At 46.4% G+C, this 24,031-nt stretch overlaps 1 protein-coding gene across 1 annotated transcript in view; it reads left to right on the forward strand.

The window, feature by feature from the left end:
- The window catches only part of MDGA2 (MAM domain containing glycosylphosphatidylinositol anchor 2), a 209,088-nt gene that overhangs the window by 75,325 nt on the left and 109,732 nt on the right, over window positions 1–24,031 (forward strand). Inside the window, exons 3-4 of the mRNA XM_058807283.1 lie at window positions 9,581–9,755; window positions 20,675–20,871. Of these exons, the coding sequence (XP_058663266.1) occupies window positions 9,581–9,755; window positions 20,675–20,871 (372 nt within the window). The remainder of the gene's footprint in view (window positions 1–9,580; window positions 9,756–20,674; window positions 20,872–24,031) is intronic.

Genomic DNA, 24,031 nt, shown 5'->3' on the forward strand with positions numbered 1-24,031 from the left:
GGAATGGATGGGTTGGGTTCCCAACAACACAATTCCATGAATGGATGGGCTGGAATGGTGAAATTGAGAAAAGCCTTTATGTGCTATGGAATCCTGGGATGATTTGGGTTGGAATGGTGTTGTTGGAAAGAGCCATCAGCTGTGGAGTGCTGTGGAAAAGAAATCCAGGGAATCTGCACCAGAGCCAAAGGAAGATGAATTAAGTAAAAGAGAAAAAATCCTTGAAGTCTGGAAAGCCCAGGAGCCATCCCCATGTAGGGAATTGGAACAGTGTAGCTGGGAAGAGCCTTTAAGTGCTATGGAATCTTGGAATGATTTAGGTTGGAATGGTGTGGTTGGGAATATTCCTTTAAAGGCAGTGGTATCATGGAATGGATGGATTGGGTTCCCAACAACACTATTCCATGAACAGGAATGGTGAAATTGAGAAAAGCCTTTAAGTGCAGGGGAATCCATGGAATGGATGGGTTGGGTTCCCGACGACACCATTCCATGAAGAGATGGGGTGGAATGGTGAAACTGGGAAAAGCCTTTAAGTGTCATGGAATCTTGGAATGTTTTGGGTTGGAATGGTGTTGTTGGAAAGATCCATCAGCTGTGGAGTACTGTGGAAAAGAAATCCAGGGAATTTGCACCAGAACCAAAGGAAGATGAATTAAGTAAAAGAGAAAAAAATCCTTGAAGTCTGGAAAGTCCAGGAGCCATCCCCATGAAGGGAATTGAAATGATTTGGATTGAAGTGGAGTAGTTGGGAAGAGCCTTGGAATGGTTCAGGTTGGAATGATGTAGCTGGGAAGAGCCTTTAAAGGCAGTGGAATCATGGAATGGATGGGTTGGGTTCCTAACAATGCCATTTCATGAATGGATGGGCTGGAATAGTGAAACTGGGAAAAGCCTTTCAGTGCTATGGAATCCTGGGATGATTTGGGTTGGAATGGTGTTGTTGGGAAGAGCAATCAGCTGTTGTGGAGTCTTGGAATGGTTTGGGCTGGAAGAACCTCAGATTCCCCCCAGTGCCACCCCTGCCATGGCAGGGACACCTCCCACTGTCCCAGGGTGCCCCAGTGCCCAGCCTGGCCTTGGGCACTGCCAGGGATCCAGGGGCAGCCACAGCTGCTCTGGCAATCCCAGCCCAGCCAGGAATTCCCAGTTCCCAATCTCCCACCCATCCCTGCCCTCTGGCACTGGGAGCCATTCCCTGGCTCCTGTCCCTCCTGTCCCTCAGGCAGTTATGGGTTAGTGGCTTCTCTCCTTTTCGCAGTGCTCTTTTATCCTGTTTTAAACATTCCCTGATTTTTAGCTCTCTTCCCTTCCCTTTGGAAATTCCCATTGTTGCTTCCCATTGTGCTGATTCCCTTAACCCTGCCTTTCCAAACCTTTAATCCCAGCCCTTAGTCCTGGTTTTATTCCTAGCTGCAAGCTGATCCAGGCCTTTTTAATTTTTTTTTCCTTTCCATCTCCTTGCAATTCTCCTGAAATGTGGGAAGCGTTCCCAGATTCCGTTCCTTGGCACTGGTGGGAGTTGTTGGAAGGTGTGCCAGGAGTGCTCCACAAGACATGAATGATGCTGTTTGGGATTACTGGAGTTTGCAGAGTTTTTCTTCTCCTGGAATTGGAAATGAGCTGGAATCTCACCCAGTGGGTTGCCAACACCTTTCCAATTCCTTTTCCCAGAACAAAGGAATTGCTGGGATCTTTTTAAGCCGTGTCAGGTTCAGGGAAGGAGAGATTTGATCCTTTTCCAGTGTTTTTTAACATTGTTTGAGGTGTTTTCCTGCCTGGAGGAGGCTTTGCCAGTTTAGCCTCAGGAAAAAAGGGAAAATCGCTGCTCACAGAGCAAAAACCATTGAGTCAAAATCTTTGGAATTTCCATCTTGACTGATTCCACATATTCCTTGTCCTGTCTCCAACACCTGGAGTGTGCAGGTAGGGCATGCTCAGGCTGATATTTTGGAATTGCCTGATGAAAAATTTGCATCCAATGACTGGGATAAGGAGGTAAGGATGGAATATATTGCCGCCAAGGAATAATCTCCTTTTTGGAATGTGTTTAGATCCCGGAATTTTGTATCATCACATTTTTAATACTTTGTGACCATCAAGACCTCATCATTTGAAAGGAAAAAGGGATTTTTTAGAAAAAATCCCAAACAAATAACCCTTGTTCAGCCAGTTACTCTGATTCCTGATTTTCTAAGGATTTTTTAATATGGAATATCTGATTTTTTTAAGGAATCAGGGAGTTTTTTGCAGGATCTGTGACTGGTTCTCAGCAGCTGCTGCTCCTGCTTGGCCAAGCTGGGCTGCCAAATCCCTCTTATGGAGATTCCCACCCTTTTCCCATTTTTCTCTGCTCCCCCTCCCCAGTTCTCTCACTTTTCCAGCAAAATCAAATGTCAGCTCCTTTATTTGTTGCCACAGCTGAACCCGGTGGCAGCTCAGGCTCCCACTCCCATTTTGGGATCAGGGAGAGCATTGGGAGGAATTGGGATCCTGTGGGAGGAAAATATGGCACAGCTGATTGGAATGACTGGGAGATTTAGGGTTTGGATCACTGGAAAGTTTAAGGTTTGGATCTCTGGGAGATTTAGGGTTAGGCCGCTGGGAGATTAAATTTTGGATCTTTGCGATTTAGGGTTTGGATCACTGGGAGATTTAGGGTTTGGATCATTGGAAAATTTAGGGTTTGAATCACTGGGAGATTTAAGGCTTGGATCACTGGGAGATTTAAGGTTTGGATCACTGGGAGATTTAAGTTTAGATCACTGGGAGATTGAATGTTTGGATCTTTGAGGTTTAGGGTTTGCATCACTGGGATATTTAAGGTTTGGATCTCTGGGAGATTTAGGGTTTGGATCACTGGAAAATTTAAGGTTTGGATCACTGAGAGATTTAGGGTTAGGTCGCTGGGAGATTTAGGGTTTGGATCATTGATATTTAGGGTTTGGATTGTTGAGAGATTTAAGGTTTAGATCTTTGAGATTTAGAGTTTGGATCTCTAAACAATTTTGAGCTTGGATCTCTGGGAGATTTAGGGTTTGGATCTGTGGGAAATTTAAGGTTTGGATCATTGAGATTTAGGGTTTGGATCACTGAGACATTTAAGGTTTGGATCCCTGGGAGATTTAGGGTTTGGATCATTGAAATTTATTGTTAGGATCACTGGGAAACTCACAGTTTGGTTCATTGATATTTAGGGTTTGCATTACTGACAAATTTAGGGTTTGGATCATTGAGATTTGGGATTTAATTCAGAAAATTTCCTGTACATGAGGTTGGGGTTCATTTTCAGTCTCACCAGGATATTCCGACGATACCAACAAGCTCTGATGTGAACATAACCTGGGATGTATCAACTCCCAATATTTAGGGATTTTCCTGGAGTTTCTTTCTCTGCTGTTGGCACTGTCTGAAGGGCAGCAGGATTTTTCTGGATTATTTTTATGGAGTTTTAAAAATGGGAACAGGTTTAATCAAACAGGCTGATTTTGATCTGCAGAGAATTAATAACCTCAGTGATGTTCCAGAGCACGACGCAATGGGAACAGATCCCTTAAACCCGGCCTGGGGGAGCTCCACAGAGCTGGATTTAGTCTGGTCTAGAAGGGGCTTCCCAAAAACCAACGTGTGGAACCTACCTTGGAGGAGGGTGGGAATGTTGTGTGGGCCTGATGGAGAAAAAAATCGGGGATGGGTGAAACTTTGGAGACTGAGCTTGGCATTGGTGAGGACCCACCTCACATGTTGCAGTCAGTTGGGATCATTCATGACAGGAAGGACGTGGAGGGGCTGGAGCTGGGAAGGGAACGGAGCTGGGCAGGGGCTGCAGAATCCCTGAGGAGCTGGGCAGGGGCTGCAGAATCCCTGAGGAGCTGGGCAGGGGCTGCAGAATCCCTGAGGAGCTGGGCAGGGGCTGCAGAATCCCTGAGGAGCCGGGCAGGGGCTGCAGAATCCCTGAGGAGCTGGGCAGGGGCTGCAGAATCCCTGAGGAGCTGGAAGGGGCTGCAGAATCCCTGAGGGAGCTGGGCAGGGTTGCAGAATCCCTGAGGAGCCGGGCAGGGGCTGCAGAATCCCTGAGGGAGCTGGGCAGGGGCTGCAGAATCCCTGAGGAGCTGGGCAGGGGCTGCAGAATCCCTGAGGAGCTGGGCAGGGGCTGCAGAATCCCTGAGGAGCTGGGCAGGGCTCACCTGGAGCAAAGGAGGCTCAGGGGCCCTTGTGGCTCTGCACAGCTCCTGCCAGGAGGGCACAGCCGGGGGGTCGGGCTCTGCTCCAGGGAACAGGGACAGGAGCAGAGGGAACGGCCTCAGGCTGGGCCGGGGCAGCTCAGGGTGGGCACAGCAGGAATTTCCCCATGGAAAGGGGGCTCAGGCCTTGGCACTGCCCAGGGAGGGTTGCAGTGCCCATGCCTGGAGGTGTCCCCTGGAGGTGGCACTGAGAGCTCTGGGCTGGGGACAGGGTGGGCATTGGGCACAGCTGGGACTCTGATCTTGGAGCTCTTTTCCAATCTCAGGGATTCTGTGAGGTTTAGATTGTATATTTGGGAAAATTTCTTCTGTAAAAGGGTTCCCCAGCCCTGGCACAGGTACAGGGTGGAGTCCCCAAACCTGGAAGGATTTAAATCCATGTGGATGTGGCATATGGGGACATGGGGCACTGTGGCCTTGGCAGTGCCATGTTTGACTTCATGATCCTGGAGGACTTTCCCAACTTTCATGATTCTGTGAAATTATGAGGGACAGGAATCTCCTGAAAACCAATTTGGGGTTTTTGAAGAAGGGCTTGGTTGGTTTTGTTTTACCTTTTTGTTTGTTTGGAGTTTTTATTGTGTTCCTTTATTTATGACACTTCCCAGCCCCAAATCTTCGTGTCAGCCCCAAAATCCCTCCCCTAATGATTGTCACAAGTAATGGAGTCTAGATTTTTATTGCTGAAGGGTTAGAGAAAAAACATTTCCTGGTGTGGAGCTCAGTTGAGTTGTTGTCATCCCTGACAGCATTTTGGGAATGCTCTGTGAAGCTGCTTCCCTGTTTTTTACTCCTTCAGGGGGAATAAAATGAGTGCAGATGGGGAGAAGGAAAAGCAGAAACAACACCTGAAATTGTTGTTTTAAGAGGGTAAAAAAGTCTCAATTTGAGCTGCCTGGGTTTCAGTGTGGCTTTGTCACTTTGAACCACGATTCTGCTCCGAGGAGTGGATTTGAAGTGGAAAAAAATCAGTGTTAGGCATTTTCCCCTCTCTGTTTAGACTGCAGTGTTCAAATTTAATGACACAAACACATTTTGATGCCTTTTTACTCTTGAGGGAAACAAATTCCTTTGGGAACCGGGAACTGCAGGCTCCTGGTTTCCCAGTCCTGCTTGGGGTGGGAGTGAGCAGCTCCAAAGATCTCCATCCTCCAAAGGTCCCATTCCCAAAGGGGGTGAAGGCATCACCTCTGGGTTGGGGTAACAGCCTGGGGTAAACTGGGACCTAAGAGGTTGTGCAGAGAGACAAATTCCTGGGAAAACTTGGAATGCTCAATGATTTTTAGGGAAAAATTGGGATTTGCACCTTTGGACACTGAGGGTGGTGCATTGGTGGCAGTTGGGGGATGGAAATGCTGAACCTGGGAATGGTTTAATGGAGCTGATCCTGGTGCTGAAGAGGAGATTTCCAGTCCCTGGGTCCATCCTGAAACTTCCAGCATTCCCAGAAATATCCTTTGGAAGTGCTGACTCTGATTTGATGGAACAGAATGGGATGAAGAAGTTTTACATGAACATTTGGGGCTGAGCAAACAGGAAGTGATTCCTGATCCATTTTGTTCCTTCTTTAACTTTGCCTTTTATATTGGAAATTGATCCATGATCGATTTCTGCTCTCCTCTGGATGTTTTAAATCTGTTGATGGTTATTCCCTTATTTTTCCTGGGATACTGTGCCATTGCTGAGCTTATCCCTTACTGTTCTGAAGTAATTTTTGTTATTTTAATGAGTTCTGGAGGTTTCTTTCAGACCTTTCCTTGGTATTCTACATCTTCATCATCTACCTCTCAGAGAGGGCCCTTTCCTTGGACTTTGATCCAAGGGAATTGTAGAAGCTTTAGAGGGAGGGAATGGGAAATTCCTACTCTGATTATTTTCTGGTTTATGGAACAAAAATGAATTTTTTAGCTCACTGGGGATTCAGAGCAGTGCTGGGACATGGAGCAGCAGTGCTCACCATGGAGCGCTGGGATCGTCTCCCCATTCCCAGTTCTTTCCATGGAATCCTGGAATGGGTTGGAAGGGACGTTAAAAACCATCTTATTCCACCCCACCCCTGCCATGGCAGGGACACCTCCCACTGTCCCAGGGTGCCCCAGTGCCCAGCCTGGCCTTGGGCACTGCCAGGGATCCAGGGGCAGCCACAGCTGCTCTGGCAATCCCAGCCCAGCCAGGAATTCCCAGTTCCCAATCTCCCACCCATCCCTGCCCTCTGGCACTGGGAGCCATTCCCTGGCTCCTGTCCCTCCATCCCTTGTCCCCAGTCCCTCTGCAGCTCTCCTGGAGCCCCTTCAGGCCCTGCCAGGGGCTCTGAGCTCTGCCTGGAGCCTTCTCCTCTCCAGGGAACATTCCCAATTATACTGTCTCCGTAGCATTTTGGCTCCTGGGTGGTAACTCCTGCCCAGGATTCCTGGAATTGCCTCATCCTTGGATCCAATTCCCTTCTTTCCAGCCCTCCCAGTGCCCATCCTTCCTGGTTTTCAGCTCTTTCCTATGGAACAGCTCCTAAATCCTGTGGGTTTAATTAAACCCCAGCTTTTATTTTTTTTCCCCAACATGTGAGGATTTGATCAATTCCTGAACCTGGATGGCACCAACAGCAACAACTTCTGTCCCTGGGAAAAAAAAATAAAAATAGGATTTAGACAGGTCCACAAGGGAAATAAGAGTCTGGATTTGGATTTTATGGAGTTCTCATCCCCAGGCTTGATTTTGTGCTGGTTTAGAAGCTCAAAATGACAAAATGTGTTGTATTTATTTGCCTTTAAAGAATTCCAGGGGATTCCCAGGAATTGAAGTTATGAGGATGTGTTTGTGATTTCAGGGGTGTGACATGGAATTGTAGCATTGGAAAGCCTCCATAAAAAGGAATAATTAGGAATTCCAGTGGAGATTTGTCTGCTTCTTTCTGCCCTTAATTATTTATTATTTATTAATCTTTATTGTGAAGGTAAATTTAAAAGAAATTATTAAATTTGCTGAATAAAAAAGCAGGGACAAATAAACAAAAATATCCAAAATTTGGAGCTGTTCAGATAGTTTCCTCAAATTCCTGGGATAATTTAGGTAGGTGCCAGTCCAGAATTTCCCACCAGGAAGGTTCAAAAAATCCTGTGAAAAACTCAGTGAAATTTCTGACCTCAGCTCCCAGTTAATGCTGAAAAAGGCATTTTGCAGCTGTGCAGGATGGAAAATCCATCATTCTTCAGTGGGATATTGATAGAAAAAATGTTTATGGATTATTCAGGATTAAAGTGCTAATTTTTTGGAAGCAGGGAAACTTCTGAAAGTCATAAGGAAAAACATTGGAATCAAAGTAATCCAAATTAATAAAAGATTAATTGCTGCAATTAATCATTGGCCAGGTTATTCCAAGGTTTTTTGGGAAAGAATTTGTGGGTACTTCCCTAAATCCTGCTCTTCCATTAAAAAAAGACTGATCAAACTGAGCAGGATAAAGGAATTTTATCACTTTATTATTTTTAACCATTTTTTACCTGAAGTTTTACTGATCTACCTAAGAATTAAATATTTTTTTTTCCTCAGGATCCACTCACTAAAACCCTTTAAAATTATTTAGCAATTCCTTAAAATCCCTTTATTTTTTCCAGTAGTATTTGGAATTTCAGCCTTGAAATGTAAGGAAAGTTTCCTCTGCAATTCCAAAGCTGAATCCCAAATTTTTGGGATTCACACCTCTTGGATATCTGCCTGATTGTCCAGAGTTTGGATGCCAATGTGTAAAATCTGAATTCAAATATGAAGGAATGGATTTTTTAAGTTGATTTTATTTAAATGATTTTATTTATTTTTGGAGGCATCCCCAGATTCCAGTTTCAGGATTACTCTGGAATATTTGGGAATTAAGTGAAAAAAACCCTGAAACTTTTCCGTAGGAGTTGTAGCTTTGTGGGTTTGCTGCTGCTTTTTTCCATAATTTTCCAAAGTTTTCCTCTGCTGGAAAATAAAAGGAAATCTCCTTTTTGCAATGTGTTACAACAACCAAGCTGGAAAAGAGCAATTTCCTTGGGATCCTTGGCACGGAATCTGGATGCTCATGTCCTGCCTGTTCACAGCTCCTGTCACTGCTGGCTTTTCCTTGGATCAGGAAAAATTGTGTTTCCCTGGGAAAAAGGAAGAGTTGGGATGTGCAATCCCAAGGGCACGAGTTGGCCCATAAAGGCAATTTATCCTCTGGAAGTGGGAGAACATTCCCTTTGATCAGGGAATCACAGAATCCTGGAATGGTTTGGGTTGGAAGGGACCTTAAATCTCATCCCATTGCAGCCCCTACCCCATTCCACCTCCCACTGTCCCAGGTGGCTCCAAGCCCCAATGCCCAGCCTGGCCTTGGGCACTGCCAGGGATCCAGGGGCAGCCACAGCTGCTCTGGCAATTCCAGCCCAGCCCCTCCCCACCCTCCCAGCCAGGAATTCCTAATTCCCAATATCCAACCTGAATCTCCCCTTTTCCAGCTTAAATCCATTCCCTGTGACCTGTCCCTCCATCCCTTGTCCCCAGTTCCTCTCCAGCTCTCCTGGAGAGCGGGGGCTTGGAGCGCCCTGGCATGGTGGAAGGTGTTCCCGGGCTGGAATTGGATTGGATTTAAGGTCCCTTCCCACCCAAACCATTCTGTGATTTTGTGATTACAAAAATAAGAAAACCATCAGAAAAAAAGTAAAAAAGGAAATATTAATTCATTTCTGCTCCCAGACCCAGCACAGGCAGCCCCAAATCCCATGGATCAGAAATCCCTAGGAATTCAAGGCTTGGAGCAACCTGGGATAGTGGGAGGTGTCCCTGCCATGGCAGGGCCTGGAACAGGATCTTTAAACTCCTCCAACCCGAACCATTTCATGATCCCATGAAATGCAGCTCCTCAGGGACTCTTGGATGAAGCGTTTGTTCCATGAACTGTTGAGTTTCTTGGGAATTTCCTTGAATCATCCAAGGTGAAATCCTGGTACCATTCACACAAATCTTGTGGTTTGGTGCTGAATTTTAGACTCTGCCCATTTTCCAGACCTAAAGGTAATCCTGGGTTTTGGTGCTGAGTTTATGACTGTGCCCACTTTCCAGACATAAAGGTAATCCTGGGTTTTGGTGCTGAGATTTAGACTCTGCCCATTTTCCAGACCTAAAGTTATTCCAGGTTTTGGAGCCGAGTTTTAGACTGTGCCCATTTTCAAGACCTAAAGTTATCCTGGATTTCAATGCTGAGGTTTAGACTGTGCCCATTTTCCAGACCTGAAGTAATTCTGGATTTTGGTGCTGACTTTAAGACTGTGCCCATTTTCCAGACCTAAAGGTAATCCTGATTTTTGGTGCTTGCTCAGATCAGGTGGACCAAAACAGCAGGAAGTGCCTCTGACAGATTCCAAGATTCCAGTGTCTTCAACGAAACCCTGAGGATTTCCAACATCCAGAGACACCAGGGAGGCCGCTACTACTGCAAGGCTGAGAACGGCCTGGGCTCCCCGGCCATCAAATCCATCCGAGTGGACGTGTACTGTGAGTAAATCCTTGGAATTCTGCCTTTGCTCCTTTAGGAATGCCTTAAAATATCTGTTGTTCCCAAGAATCATTCAGCTCCTCGGGAATCCCAATTTTAATGGTGGATCCGTGGGTTCGTGGAGTTTTTATGGTCGGAAGAATGTGGAGGGTTGGGATTGCAGGGAAAAATGCGAGAGTTTGGGATTGTGGTGAGGGATGTGAAGGACTGGGATTGCAAGGGAAATGTGAAGGATTGGGATGGTAGGAAAAAAATGTGAAGGATTGGGATTGTGGTGAAAAATGTGATGGATTTGGACTGCAAGGAAAACATGAAGGATTGGAATGGAGTGAAAAATGTGAAGGATTGGAATTGTAGTGAAAAGTGTGAAGGGTTGGGATTGCAGGGAAAATGTGGATGTTTTGGATTGTGGTGAGGGATGTGAAAGACTGGAATTGCAGGGAAAACTGTGAGGGATTGGGATGGCAGAAAAAAACGTGAGGGATTTGGATTGGAGTGAAAATATGAAGGTTGGGATTGTGGTGAAAAATGTGAAGGATTGGGATTGCAAGGGAAATGTGAAGGGTTGAGATTGGAATGAAAAATTAATGCGATGGATTTGGATTGGAGTGAAAAATGTGATGGATTTGGATTGGAGTGAAAATGTGAAGGATTGGGATTGTAGTGAAGGATGTGAAGGATTGGGATTGTGGTGAGGAATGCAAAGGATTTGGATTGCTTTAGGCTCTGGAAGGGGCTCTAGGGTCTCCTCAGAGCCTTCTCTTCTCCAGGTGAACGTTCCCAGCCCTGCCAGCAGAGCTGCTCCAGCCCTTGGATCATCCTGGAGCCTCCTCTGGGCTCCAGACTGTGAAATTTGCTTTGGGTTCACTCCTAGAATCCCAGAATGGTTTGGGTTGGAAGGGACCTTAAATCCCACCCAGTGCCACCCCTGCCATGGCAGGGACACCTCCCACTGTCCCAGGGTGCCCCAGTGCCCAGCCTGGCCTTGGGCACTGCCAGGGATCCAGGGGCAGCCACAGCTGCTCTGGCAATCCCAGCCCAGCCAGGAATTCCCAGTTCCCAATCTCCCACCCATCCCTGCCCTCTGGCACTGGGAGCCATTCCCTGGCTCCTGTCCCTCCATGCCTTGTCCCCAGTCCCTCTGCAGCTCTCCTGGAGCCCCTTCAGGCCCTGCCAGGGGCTCTGAGCTCTCCCTGGAGCCTTCTCCATGCAAATAATCCCAATTCTCCCAAGCTTTCATCATAGGATAAGTGCTGAAACCCTTGGATCATCTCCACCACCCGCTCTGCACTCCCTTGTTTATTATAAATGAAGAAATAATCAACTATTTTTTTCTCTATTCAAATATATTTATTTCCCTTTTAGACCATTTAAAATCCAGAATAGGGCATGGAGAGAGCAGTGGGGTCTCACCAGGAGCCCCTCCTCATTATTTACACTCAATTAATTCCGAATTTCTCTTTTAACAGGGATTTATTTAAACCTTTTATGGAGCCTCTGGAAAAAATTTCTCTAAGTAGAGATGGATGTGCTCTAAAACCAGACTTTCCTAACCCAGTTTGTTGTTCATTAATTCCACAAAATTAAGTTTCTGTCATTTAAGAAGTGGAGGAATGAGCATTAATTAGGTTTGGGATTATACCAATAATTACTGATTTAAGATGTTAATACTCCCAATTTGTAACAATTATTCCACGTCGAGCACGTCAGGTGGCCTTTGGCATCAACGCCTGTTTTTCCTGGCTTGGGAAATCCATTTTTCCTGCTTTGTTTATGGAAAAATGATGCAGGTACAGAGGGAATTAATAACCCAAAATTACTGTTAGAAAACCTCAGTCCCTGCAGTGTCAGAGTGGGATTCAATCTTGTTTATTCCACATCTTTCTGGTGGGTGCTCCTGGTCCAGCTGGATTTTCCAGCACGGTGGGGATCCAAAGTGAACTCTGGAACAGCCTGAGGGAAGTGGGATTAAAAATGCTTTCAATGACTCCATGTCTTGATTCGAGTGTGCTTGATTTAATGATAATCATCTGGAATTTTTTAATCAGCTCTGATTGCATTTTTCCACGGAATTTCATCTTGGAATTGACCACACCACATGTTTAGTTTGGCCTCTTTTATCTCACAGTTCTGACTGCTTTTTAGAGTTGATTTTTCCTTTGCTGCTCTATTAAAAATCAATTTAAAGACTTTTTTTCCCTAAAAACAATCTGATCATGGAAGTTTGAGGAATCCTCTCTCTGCCCAAGTTTTTCTGTTCAGCTGTTTCATTTTCTAAAAAAAAAAATCAGTCTGGTTCTTCCCCAAACTGAACTGGGTTTCCTTCCATTTCCAGCTATTTTTATTTCTTATATTTATATTCCCTGGAGCCAAAAGAGCTCTTCTGTACTGATTTTCCTCATGTGGTGCTTACAGCCAATAATAATCTCTATATAATACATGTAATTTCTTTATCATTAATTTTATTTTCATTTTAAATTTACTTTTAAATAAAATTATTTAATTTTAAAAACATTTAAACTTATTTTTCATTTTTAAAATTTTGCTTTAATTTTTTTATTTTTAAAATTTCATTCAAAATTATAATTATTAAATGTTCTCTTTGGAGAAATTCAATGTTTTGTGCTTGCAACATCTTGTCAAGCAAACTCAGATCCTGAGCTAATTTTCCAGTGTGGAAGAGTTTCCTGTTGGACTTTCCTTTGCCTTTTAATTAATTATTTTTACTTGCCCTTTAATTAATACATTTTTGTTGCCCTTTAATTATTTAATGTTGCTTAAAAACACAAGACCAGGTTAAGATCCTGTACTCGAATCACTGATTCTGAGTGTGGGAGTAAATGAAATCCTTCCTGCACAGTAATCCCAGAAATTCCCATTATTCCAGACTTTTCCAATGTTTCAGGCCATGCCTGGGGCAGTTTCAGGCCATTCCCCAGTGCTGGGAGTTCATGGATGTGCCTCGGTCTGTGTGAGTTTCTGCCTCCTGGTGATTGGGAGGATCCATTGACTGGGAAAACCCAATGATCCTTTTCCATCTGTGCATATGCCCAAAGAACCGTGGAACGGTTTGGGTTGGAATGAGACTTAAATCCCAGCCAGTGCCACCCCTGCCATGGCAGGGACACCTCCCACTGTCCCAGGGTGCCCCAGTGCCCAACCTGGCCTTGGGCACTGCCAGGGATCCAGGGGCAGCCACAGCTGCTCTGGCAATCCCAGCCCAGCCAGGAATTCCCAATTCCCAATCTCCCACCCATCCCTGCCCTCTGGCACTGGGAGCCATTCCCTGTGTCCTGTCCCTCCATCCCTTGTCCCCAGTCCCTCTGCAGCTCTCCTGGAGCCCTTCAGGCCCTGCCAGGGGCTCTGAGCTCTCCCTGGAGCCTTCTCCTCTCCAGGGAACATTCCCAGCCCTCCCAGCCTGGCTCCAGAGCAGCTCCAGCCCTGGGGCAGCTCCGTGGGTTCCTCTGGATCTCTCCAGCATCTCCACATGCTCCTGCTGTTGGGTCCAGGGTTGGAGCAGCTCTGCAGGTGGGCTCTCACCTGAGCGGGGCAGAGGGGCAGAATCCCATGGTGAGGGATCAGCCCAGGGCACAATTCCAGGTCATGTCCAGCCTCTGATCCTCCAACATTCCCAATCCTTCTCCTCAGGGCTCTTCCCATCCCTATGGAGGTCGAGCATTGTCCTGGATGTTGTTGTTTGTTCTGCCTGCTCCCTGGTGATTCCAGTGCTCATCCAGCCTCAGAAACTATGGGAATTGGTTTTGTTTGGTGTCCTTGGAGCAGGGAAACCCTCCTTGAGTGCTGCTCCCCGCCGTGCCATCCCCCTGGTGTCACCAGGCCATGCTCATATTTCCAACCAGCTGTATTTATAACCTCATTAAAAGAGGGGAGAAAACATTTTCTCCAGAAAATCCCATCCCCGAGAGCTCATTATATTTTTCCTTTTGGAATTCTGTTGTAGCCTGGGCCCTCGGGAAAGCATCAGAGGCTGGAGCTGTGTGGGGATTGTTGACACTGAAGTCATTTGCTTTGTCCTTTTGTGTTGGAGTGTGTTAACAGGCTCCTGGCAGGGCTCTGATCCTCCTGAAATTCCATTGGAAATCGATGGCAGCTCCTCAGGGGGCTCCCAGGGTCGCGCTCTCCATGGTGGGAACAAGGAGGGAACATTTGCTTCCTTCCAGCAGCTGGAAATGCTGCTTGTTCTCAGTGCCGGGGCTGTTCTGCACATGCAGCACTGCAGATGCAGAATAAATCTCTTTGAAAGGCTTGGAGAGGGGAAAATAGCTCACAGGGAGCTGGGAATAACTTGATTCCCGTCCTTCCAGCTTGGTTAGAGCTGTTGTGTGTCCACACTGGACACGTGAAGGGTTGGAGAGCAGGAGAGCTCGTTTTCCTTGCTGTAGGATGCAAGAAATAGAGAAATTAAGTGGATTTTTGAGGTTTATATCCCACACAAAGCATTTCAAAGCTGCCCTGATGGAGAAACTGTGACTGCTTCATCCCTGGAAGTGTTCGAGGCCAGGTTGGATCGAATTTGGAGCACCCTGGCATAGCAGAAGGGGTCCCTGCCCATGCCAGGGGTGGCACTGGATGGGCTTTATGTTCCTTCCTTCTAACCTAAACCATTCTGGAATTCTGTGAATTTTTGAGAATAATTCTTATGAGGAGCCTCTGAGGGAGCTGGGAAGGGTTTGGAGCACCAGGAGAGGCTGAGGGAGATGGGCAGGGGCTGCAGAATCCCTGAGGAGCTGGGCAGGGGCTGCAGAATCCCTGAGGAGCTGGGCAGGGGCTGCAGAATCCCTGAGGAGCTGGGCAGGGGCTGCAGAATCCCTGAGGAGCTGGGCAGGGGCTGCAGAATCCCTGAGGAGCTGGGCAGGGGCTGCAGAATCCCTGAGGAGCTGGGCAGGGGCTGCAGAATCCCTGAGGAGCTGGGCAGGGGCTGCAGAATCCCTGAGGAGCTGGGCAGGGGCTCACCTGGAGCAAAGGAGGCTCAGGGGCCCTTGTGGCTCTGCACAGCTCCTGCCAGGAGGGCACAGCCGGGGGTGTCAGGTTCTCATTTTCCATGTAAAAACCTCCAGGGTCAGAGGAAATGACCTCAAGTGTCACCCAGGGAGGCCCAGGTTAGATACTGGGAAAATTCCTTCATGGAAAGGGTTCCCCAGCCCTGGCACAGCTGGGAGGGAGGGTTGCAGTGCCCATCCCTGGAGGTGTCCCCTGGAGGTGGCACTGGGAGCTCTGGGCCGGGGACAAGGTGGGCATTGGGCACAGCTGGGACTCTGATCTTGGAGCACTTTTCCAGCCTCAGGGATTCTGTGAGGTTTAGATTGGATATTTGGGAAAATTTCTTCCCCTAAAAGTGTTCCCTAGGCCTGGCACAGGTACATGGTGGAGTCCCCATGCCTGGAGGGATTTCAAATCCATGTGGATGTGGCACCTGGGGACACAGGGCAGTGGTGGCCTTGGCACTCAGACTTCTGGGCTGGGAACAAGGTGGGCATTGGGCACAGCTTGGACTCAATGATCCTAAATTCTTTTCCAACCTCAATGATTCTGTGTTTGAAAGCTTGTGCTGGGTCAAGTGGGGAAAACAGCTTGGAAAACAGAGGACTTCCACATTTAAGGATAGTTGAGGAGCTGAACAACTCCCAGAGGAAAAATAACATGGAAACAGCAGGGCTTTCACATTTGAGGATAACTCAGGAGCTGAACAGCTCCAGCTCAGCGATGCGTCACCGCTGTCTCTGCTCTGCCCGCCGGGATGAAGCCGCTCCCATCCCTTCCCCAGATGTGTTTTATTCTTATCCCGCCTGCTCCCAACATCTGAAGACAAAGGCAGCTAATTAACAAATGAAATCAGCAAACTGCAGGCCCAGCAGCTGGGAGAGGATGATCCAGCAAATCCAGCCTCGATCCTGCCAAGCTGCTCCTCTTTGTGACGCTCCCGGAGCTCAGGTCAGGAGGGGATCGTGATCCCTGTTTCCCTCTCCCAGGCAGCTTTTGGAATTCTGCACAAGGAGGATTTGAACAGCGTCTGCCACACTTCTGTGCACCTCCACTCCAGCACGATGATGCAATTCCCAGGGAGTTTGGATTAGCCCCGTTTTGATCAGCTTAGGTTGAGTTTTCCATTTGTTCAAGAGCTCAGGGGCGTGCGAGGGGAATTCTTCCAATCCGGTGTTTGCTGTGCCTGGCCCATCTGGGTTTTGGGGAGTGCTTGGTTCAATTCAGAGTTTAAAGACTGAGAAATTGAACCTGATGGTGGCACAAACCTCTGTGGGAAACATATTTCCCTAATTATTTTCAGGTTGATTAAGAGACTTTAACTGCATAGCAGCACCCATGACTTCAGCTTGATTTAAAGATTGATTCATCTGGTGACTCCTCGTAATTTCATCAACCCAAACAGAATATTTTGGGATACTTTTTCCTTTTCTTGTAAAACAGTGAAGAGATTCATCTTGTGGAGCTTCCCAATGTTCAATCTTTATAGGTTTGTTTTTGCGTGGTATTTGAAATTATAGTGTCTGGAATGGTTTGGGATGGAAGGGACCTTAAATCCCATCCCATCCCACTCCTGCCATGGCAGGGACACTTCCACTGTCCCAGGCTGCTCCAAGTCTCCTCCAGCCTGGCCTTGGGCACTGCCAGGGATCTAGGGGCTTCTCTGGGTGACTATTCCAAGCTCTTCCCTTCTCTCCCTGCTTTCTAAGCCCCTGGATATTCCCATGATGCTGGGAAAGAGTCACCACCCCCAGCCACCCCCAGTGTTAAAAAGAGGGGTTTTAAATTCTGTTTAGAAAATTGAAAAGCAATTAGTGCTGATTCAATCAGAATTGAAGTTGGAATTCTGGAGAACTTCCATGAGCACCAGGATCAGGTGATTTTAAACTACCTGGCTAAAGGCAGGGAATTTTGGAGTTTCCCTGCAATATCCCTGCAGAATCCTTTGTCCCAACACCATATTTTCCCTGCTTTTTCTCTTTTCCAGCCCTCACATGGCCTGAGCGAAGCCCAGCCTTATGTAACCACCCAGTCGCACATTCCCAACACTGGGAATGTTCAGGGAAATCTCCCAAAAATTGGGAGCATACTTCACTCTCCTGGTAGTGCTTCTGCTTTGGCTTTGCTGCAGCTGTCCGGATCTTTCCAGCACTGCTGCTGGAAAAAAAAAATTCCATCAGGTTCTGCAGTGGGAATTTTCCATTAATTGACCATTATGAAATGCTTTGGCAGAGGCTTTGCTGCAGTTCCATTCCCAACTTGGATTTCTTGGAGATTTCCTGATATTCCTGTCAAAATCCATCCCTTGCCATAGTTCAGTGCTTGCTTGGAAGGGATTAGCTGCAGAGGGACTGGGGACAAGGGATGGAGGGACAGGAGCCAGGGAATGGCTCCCAGTGCCAGAGGGCAGGGATGGGTGGGAGATTGGGAATTGGGAATTCCTGGCTGGGGATCCCTGGCAGTGCCCAAGGCCAGGTTGGACACTGGGGCTTGGAGCCATCTGGGATAGTGGGAGGTGTCCCTGCCCATGGAAGGGGCAGGAATGGGTTGGGATTTAAGATCCCTTCCAACGGAAACTATTCCCTGTTTCCATGATCCAGCATGGACCTGTTCCAAGAGAGCAGATTGGACAAGCTGATGATGACATCACAGCTCCTGGAATCATGGGGTGATTTGGAATCACTTACCTAAAATGACCTCTTGTCCCAAGCCCCTGCTCAAACCAGGGCCACCTTCAAAGTCAGATTCCTCAGGTCTCTGTCCAGCCAAGCTTTGGATGCCTCCAAGTATCCCATGGCTTCTGGACACTTGGCCAATTGCACAGGGAATTTGTTTTCCCTATATCCAGGAGAAATTTCTCTTGGTGCAACCTGGACCTCATGGTCCTTTCCTCTGCACTTCCAAGAGTTTTTCGCCTACTCTAGAACTTTCTGGAAGCAAGCTGAAGACAGAAATTCCATGTGCTCTTCATCCAAGCTTCTCCTTTGTCTTCATCTTCCCAAGGAGTCCCTGGTTGGTTTTTAAAGGCAGGAATTGGATTTTCCCTTCATCCAACGATTTCCAGGTTGGCCAAACCCTCAGGATCTGGATGGCCTCCAGTCACCTTGGGGGCCTTCTCTGCATTGTCCCAGTTTATCCACGTCTGGAGCTGGAAGGGTGCTCAGGAATTTTTCTCACAGAGATGGGTTGGATGAGAAGGAATTTTTCCCTGGAAAGAGGTCTCTTGCAGCCAGGAATGGACATGGTTTCAGTCCTGGTTCCAGGTATTAAGGGATTTCCTGTGCCTTGTCTTGAGTAACTCCATGAAAATGGAGCTGAGCACAGATTTGGACCTCTCAGCTCTTTTATCCAAGGATTCACCCTCATCCAAGGGTCAGAGATTGGAAGAGCATCCCTGGACTCGGTGATGGAGCTTGTGGCTCCTTGTTTGCCATCCAGGAATGTGCTTTAATAGGGATAACCTGGGAATTAATGTGGGAAACGTTCTGTTCTCCATCACAACTCAGGAGTTCGACCCTAAAAATTGCAGCAAGTTGATTTTCTCCTTTTTACTTTCAACCTCATGAGGAGAAACCAGAATTTCTGAGCACTCTCAACCCTTTTCAAGCACTGCTGTGATTTCAAATAACCTTTTGAACAAAACTGAAATCTCATTAGGAAATGCCATTCTAATTTGGAGCAGTAGATCCATAATTTTCTTCTGTGATCTTAAATTAAATGTTTTGGAAGGGGGGGATGAAGGTAACATTTATTAAAAACCTGTGCCCCATTATGAGGTATTATTGCTGGAATTGTTGGGAATTTTGGAAGAGTTTTGTTTCCAATTAATCAAGAGACTCTCCAGCTTCAGTCTTCTTATGCAAATAGAAATGGAGCGGCTCAAGATGAACTTTTAGTCATAAGATGAATTTTTTAGGCTTGGCCTTTTTTTCTGGAAATTGCTTTTCAACATGGAATTTTCATGTGTTTTAATCTATTTATTTTATTAACAATATTCTTCCTTAAGAATTCCATGGTTTGTCAAGCTTTGGAAGAGGCTGCTCACGGAAGGGATGGAGTCAGCACCACTGGAAATGTTCAGACAGTTGTGGAGGTGGCTCTTGAGTCCGTGGTTTAGTGGTGAACATGGTGGTGGTTGATGGCTGAATTTGGTGATCTCAGGGGGCTTTTCCAACCTCAATGATTCCAGGATTCTCCACCTTAGCAGAGGGATTTGAGGGTGCCTTTGACTGGTTCCTTTTGGTCACGTGAAGATTTGAGAATCTTGTTCTCCATTTCATAGAAATTTGACCTCAAATAAACCTGATGAACCAACATTTTGATAATTACGCACACCAGACTTTGCAAAAATAGGGTTACATTTAGGATAAAGGAATAATTAACCCCTACCCAAAGGGTTTTAAGGAATTTTAAGGAACAAGCAGTCCTGGGAGGTTCTGGAATGGCTGCAGCCAAGGCTGAGCTGCACATGGAATGTTGTGTTCCTGTCTGCTTGGAGGGCGCACGTGGAATGCTGAGTCCAGGATTCCAGCACACAAACAACCATGGAATTACTGGAGAGGAGATCACAGAGATGCTCCAACGGCTGGAGCCCCTCTGAAGCCAGGCTGGGAGAGCTGGGAATGTTTCCCTGGAAAGGAGAAGGATGCAGGCAGAGCTGAGGGTACCTAAAGGGGCTCCAGGAGAGCTGCAGAGGGACTGGGGACAAGGCATGGAGGGACAGGAGCCAGGGAATGGCTCCCAGTGCCAGAGGGCAGGGATGGGTGGGAGATTGGGAACTGGGAATTCCTGGCTGGGCTGGGATTGCCAGAGCAGCTGTGGCTGCCCCTGGATCCCTGGCAGTGCCCAAGGCCAGGCTGGGCACTGGGGCACCCTGGGACAGTGGGAGGTGTCCCTGCCATGGCCGGGATGGGATGGGATGGACTTCAAGGTTCTTCCCACTGAAACTGTTGGTTTCCAGGGATGGGAGGACAGCAGAAGGGGGAATAACTTCCCACTGGGAGGGAGCCAGGACTGATGGGATATTAGGAAGGAATTCCTGGCTGTAACAGTGGCCATTTGGAAGTTGTGTGTTTTTAACCAGTACTTAGCAAAATAATCCCTTGCTTTCCTTGTTTTTCCTTGTTTCATTTCTTTCCTTCCTCAACAAAAATTGTTCCTCCAGACAAAGATCAGAAAAACCCCAGACCAGGAATCTTTTTTTTTTTCCTGGTGGGATAAAGCCCAAATTAATTACTTTGATATCCTCATATTCCAAGGGCTATTGTGTTTTTATTCCTTGTGGAAGCCAATTCCTCGTTGCGGGCATCTCATTTTCTTGGAGCTGCTGCAGTGGGAGTAATTATCCGATATCTGTATTTTAATCAAGAGAAATGTGTTCCAAAGCCCAGGATGAATTTACCTGCTGGAAGTTAAATGCCTGTAACTAAAAGCAGGGAATCTGCATTAAATTGCTGCCTTAAATTGCAGCTTTAAAAGCAAACAGCTGCGTGCACATGATCCATGGACTCCTGGATCCTGCCATTTGGATGCAAATCAGGCTGTCTATTTATTGCCAAAGCTTTATAATTTTGTGGAAAAGAGTTAGAAGAAACAAGGAGTAAAGCTGCGAACCAGACGAAACTGCGGTAATCATCGCACTATAATAGAAATATGATTGACATTTGCATGAGATTGGCTGCGTTGTTCTGCCTAAAAATGTGAGTTTTGAAGGAAATCCAGTTGGGGAGAAGGAAATAAATCCTAAACCCGACTTTTGCTGCAAAATTCCTAAAATCTGGGGCTTTTCGTGCTGTTTTGTCTCTGTTTTACCCATGTCTAGTTATGAGGCGTCACGGGAAATTCCTGACTCCACGCTGTCGTTGAGTCGACTAAAGCCTGGCTTAAACTTGCTTTTCCCTGCCTGTTTTTTTTCCAGATTTGGATGATCCCATAGTCACGGTCCACCAGAGCATCGGGGAAGCCAAGGAGCAGTTTTATTATGAGAAGACCGTGTTCCTCAGGTGCGTGGCCAACTCCAACCCACCCGTGCGCTACAGCTGGCGCCGCGGCCAGGAGGTGCTGCTGCAGGGCTCCGACAAGGGAGTGGAGATCTATGAGCCCTTCTTTACCCAGGTAGGACTAAAAAACGGGATTTTTTTTTCCCATCTTGAGGCCTTGTAATGGGATCTGCCCACTGGGTTTGTAGGGTGGGGACTGGGGATGGCCTCCAGATGGTGATGCCCCACCCAAATGCTCCTGGGTGTTGTTAATAGATTTGCTGGCATAAAATATATTTAGATTTTGTAAAAATATGAATTATTAAATGATGGGGGAGTGATATCGACAGGAGGCCTTTTAAAGGGATTTTTATTGGATCCTGCAAGCCCAAACTTCTGATTCCCATTTCCTCATCCTTCCTAATGCAACTCAGCAATTCCACACTCAGCCTAAATTACAGCCTTAAAAATCTCTTCAGGCAGATTAAATTTTAGGAAAAATTTCTTTATGGAAGAGGTGCAGGCTGCCCAGAAGAGGGGTGGAGTCTCCATCCCTGGAAGATGAAGATTTTTGTAAAAATATTAATTATTAAATGATGGGGGAGTGATATCGACAGGAGGCCTTAAAAAGTGATTTTTATTGGATCCTGCAAGCCCAAACTTCTGGTTCCCATTTCCTCATCCATCCTGATCCAACTCAGTGATTCCATGCTCAGCCTAAATTACAGTCTTAAAAATCTCTTCAGGCAGATTAAATTTTAGGAAATTTTTTTTAATGGAAGAGGTACAGGCTGTCCAGGAGAGGGGTGGAGTCTCCATCCCTGGAAGTATCCAAAAATCAAGTGTGGATGTGGCACTTGAGGACATGGATTCATGGAGAACATGGCAGTGGTTGTTGGTTGGAGTTAATGATCTTGGAGGGCTTTTCCAACCTTAAAAATTCCATGATTCCCGACTCTATGGGAGCTCCCCATGTCGGTTTTTATACTCCTTTTTTTCTGCCTCTTTTATCTTTAAATGTAAGGTTTCATTTGACAATTCCCCCATTTAAAAATGAGGTGTCAAAAAAGGAAATAAAACCTTTTCCAAAGTGCTCCTGCTCCCATTCCCAGCCCCGAAGGAATCCTGGCTCTGTCAGATAAGCTGAGATTAATTTATCATGCACACATTTGCACCGAGGCAGGATGAAAAAAGGTGGCAAATCCCATTGTCTGTGGCCAAAAGTGTGGGATGGTGTTTGAAGAAAAAAAAAATAAAAAGAAAAAGGGGAAAAAAGAGGGAGAAAATTGGTTTGGAAAATCTGAAGGAATAACAAGGAAAGACAGAGGTGAAAACTGCTTGGTAATTTGGTGTTCAGAGCAGAAAGCAACTGCGACTTTCATAAATAATTTTCAGTTAATGATTTGAGAGCACCTTCATTTGTGGCTTTTTATTGTACTTGACAGCTTTATATTGCTCCAACAGCTCCGTGTTTTCCGGAGATATGTGGAGCCCGGACCCTTGCAGAGATGGGAATTAAATCACAGAGCAAGTTATTGGTGTCCTAAATGTAATAAGATTATATTTAATTTAACATGAACGGACTCAGTTTAGCAAATCTGGGGTTTTGCTTGGACTCGAGTGTAAACTGGAGTTTAGAAATGTTTTAATTAAAAAGGGAAAGTGGATTTTTTTATTTTATATTTCATAATGGAAATGCTGAGAATTGCCTTCCCTAAAATCTAAGGATTCATCTACTAAAATGTGCCACATTAAATTAGGTTATTTTTTTTTAAGTTATTAAGATCACCCTTCCTAAAATCTCATTGTGGGTTTAATTAATGAATAAATCAGATTGTCCTAGTGATATTCCAATCTTATCCATAACCTTTCTCCAGTTATTGGAGGGCAGCTGGAATTAGCATGGCCTGGATCCGTGCAGGCAAAATCTGCTCTGTGTTTATGAGAGGAAAAGATGTAATTAAAGGTTCAAGAGTCATCAACATCTTCTGCTTAATTAGTTCATTTCATGGTAGGGATGCAAACAGGGAGAGCTGATGGGAAGAGGGACAGAGGGGATTTGGCTTCAGAGGTTCAGGACTTGGGAATTTTGAGAGGGAATGTTTTTCTTGAAGGTTCTGAAGTTGAATTTAATCTGAAAGTGAAATGGAATGGAAAGGGAAAAATAATTTCTCGGGTTTTTACCCCCTAAAAAGAGGTTTTATTATGATGCTTTTATTATTCTGGTAAACACAGAATCCTGGAATGCTTTGGGTGGGAAGGGACCATAAAGCTCATCCCTTTCCAACCAAGGAATCCCAACCCTGTCCTACCTGGCCTTGGGCACTGCCAGGGATCCAGGGGCAGCCACAGCTGCTCTGGCAATCCCAGCCCAGCCAGGAATTCCCAATTCCCAATCTCCCACCCATCCCTGCCCTCTGGCACTGGCAGCCATTCCCTGGCTCCTGTCCCTCCATCCCTGTCCCCAGTCCCTCTGCAGCTCTCCTGGAGCCCCTTCAGGCCCTGCCAGGGGCTCTGAGCTCTGCCTGGAGCCTTCTCCTCTCCAGGGGAGCATTTCCAGCCTGGCTCCAGAGCAGCTCCAGCCCTTGGAGCAGCTCCGTGGGTTCCTCTGGATCTCTCCAGCATCTCCACATCCTGTTCTGTCCCCAGAGCTGGAGCAGCTCTGCAGGTGAGGGTCTCACCTGAGCGGGACAGAGGGGCAGAATCCCCCCTCTTTCCCTTTTTGCCCATACTCTGGGATGATCCCAAAATCCAGTCAGCAATTAAATCACAGGAGACACTTGGAAAACTGGGCAAATCCAAATGAAATAATATGATCAGATTTTTCCAGTCAATCAGGAAACATCAGCCACTTGTTCCAGCATCCATGAGGGGACAAACAGAGCAAATCTGTCCATCCTCAACCACAAAGTGTTGTGAAAATGAACTTCCCAAATCCCAAATATCAATGGAGATTTTTTTCCCTGACAGTTCTCATCCTCCTCGTCACTCATTGGAATTGCTCAGCCTGAGCACGAGATTAAATTTGCTGTATTTACGATAATTATGCAATTAGACATAATTAGACTAATTATCCCAACCAGTGAGGAAAATATGTACATTTTTTATAAACCTCTGCGAGCTGGGGACAGGATCCAGAATTCCATTGGGAGTTCAGCCCAAGTTCAACCTGGAGCTAAGGAGGGAATGCTGGGATGAAGCTGCTCCATGCTTCCAGAACTCAATGCCTTTGGCAGCCTGGATCAGGCCCTTCCCTATTCCAGAAAAAACCTCCTGAAGCAGGAATTTGATCCTTA

The sequence above is a fragment of the Ammospiza caudacuta genome, chromosome 6 (assembly GCF_027887145.1).
Source record: "Ammospiza caudacuta isolate bAmmCau1 chromosome 6, bAmmCau1.pri, whole genome shotgun sequence".
NCBI classification, from domain to species: domain Eukaryota; kingdom Metazoa; phylum Chordata; class Aves; order Passeriformes; family Passerellidae; genus Ammospiza; species Ammospiza caudacuta.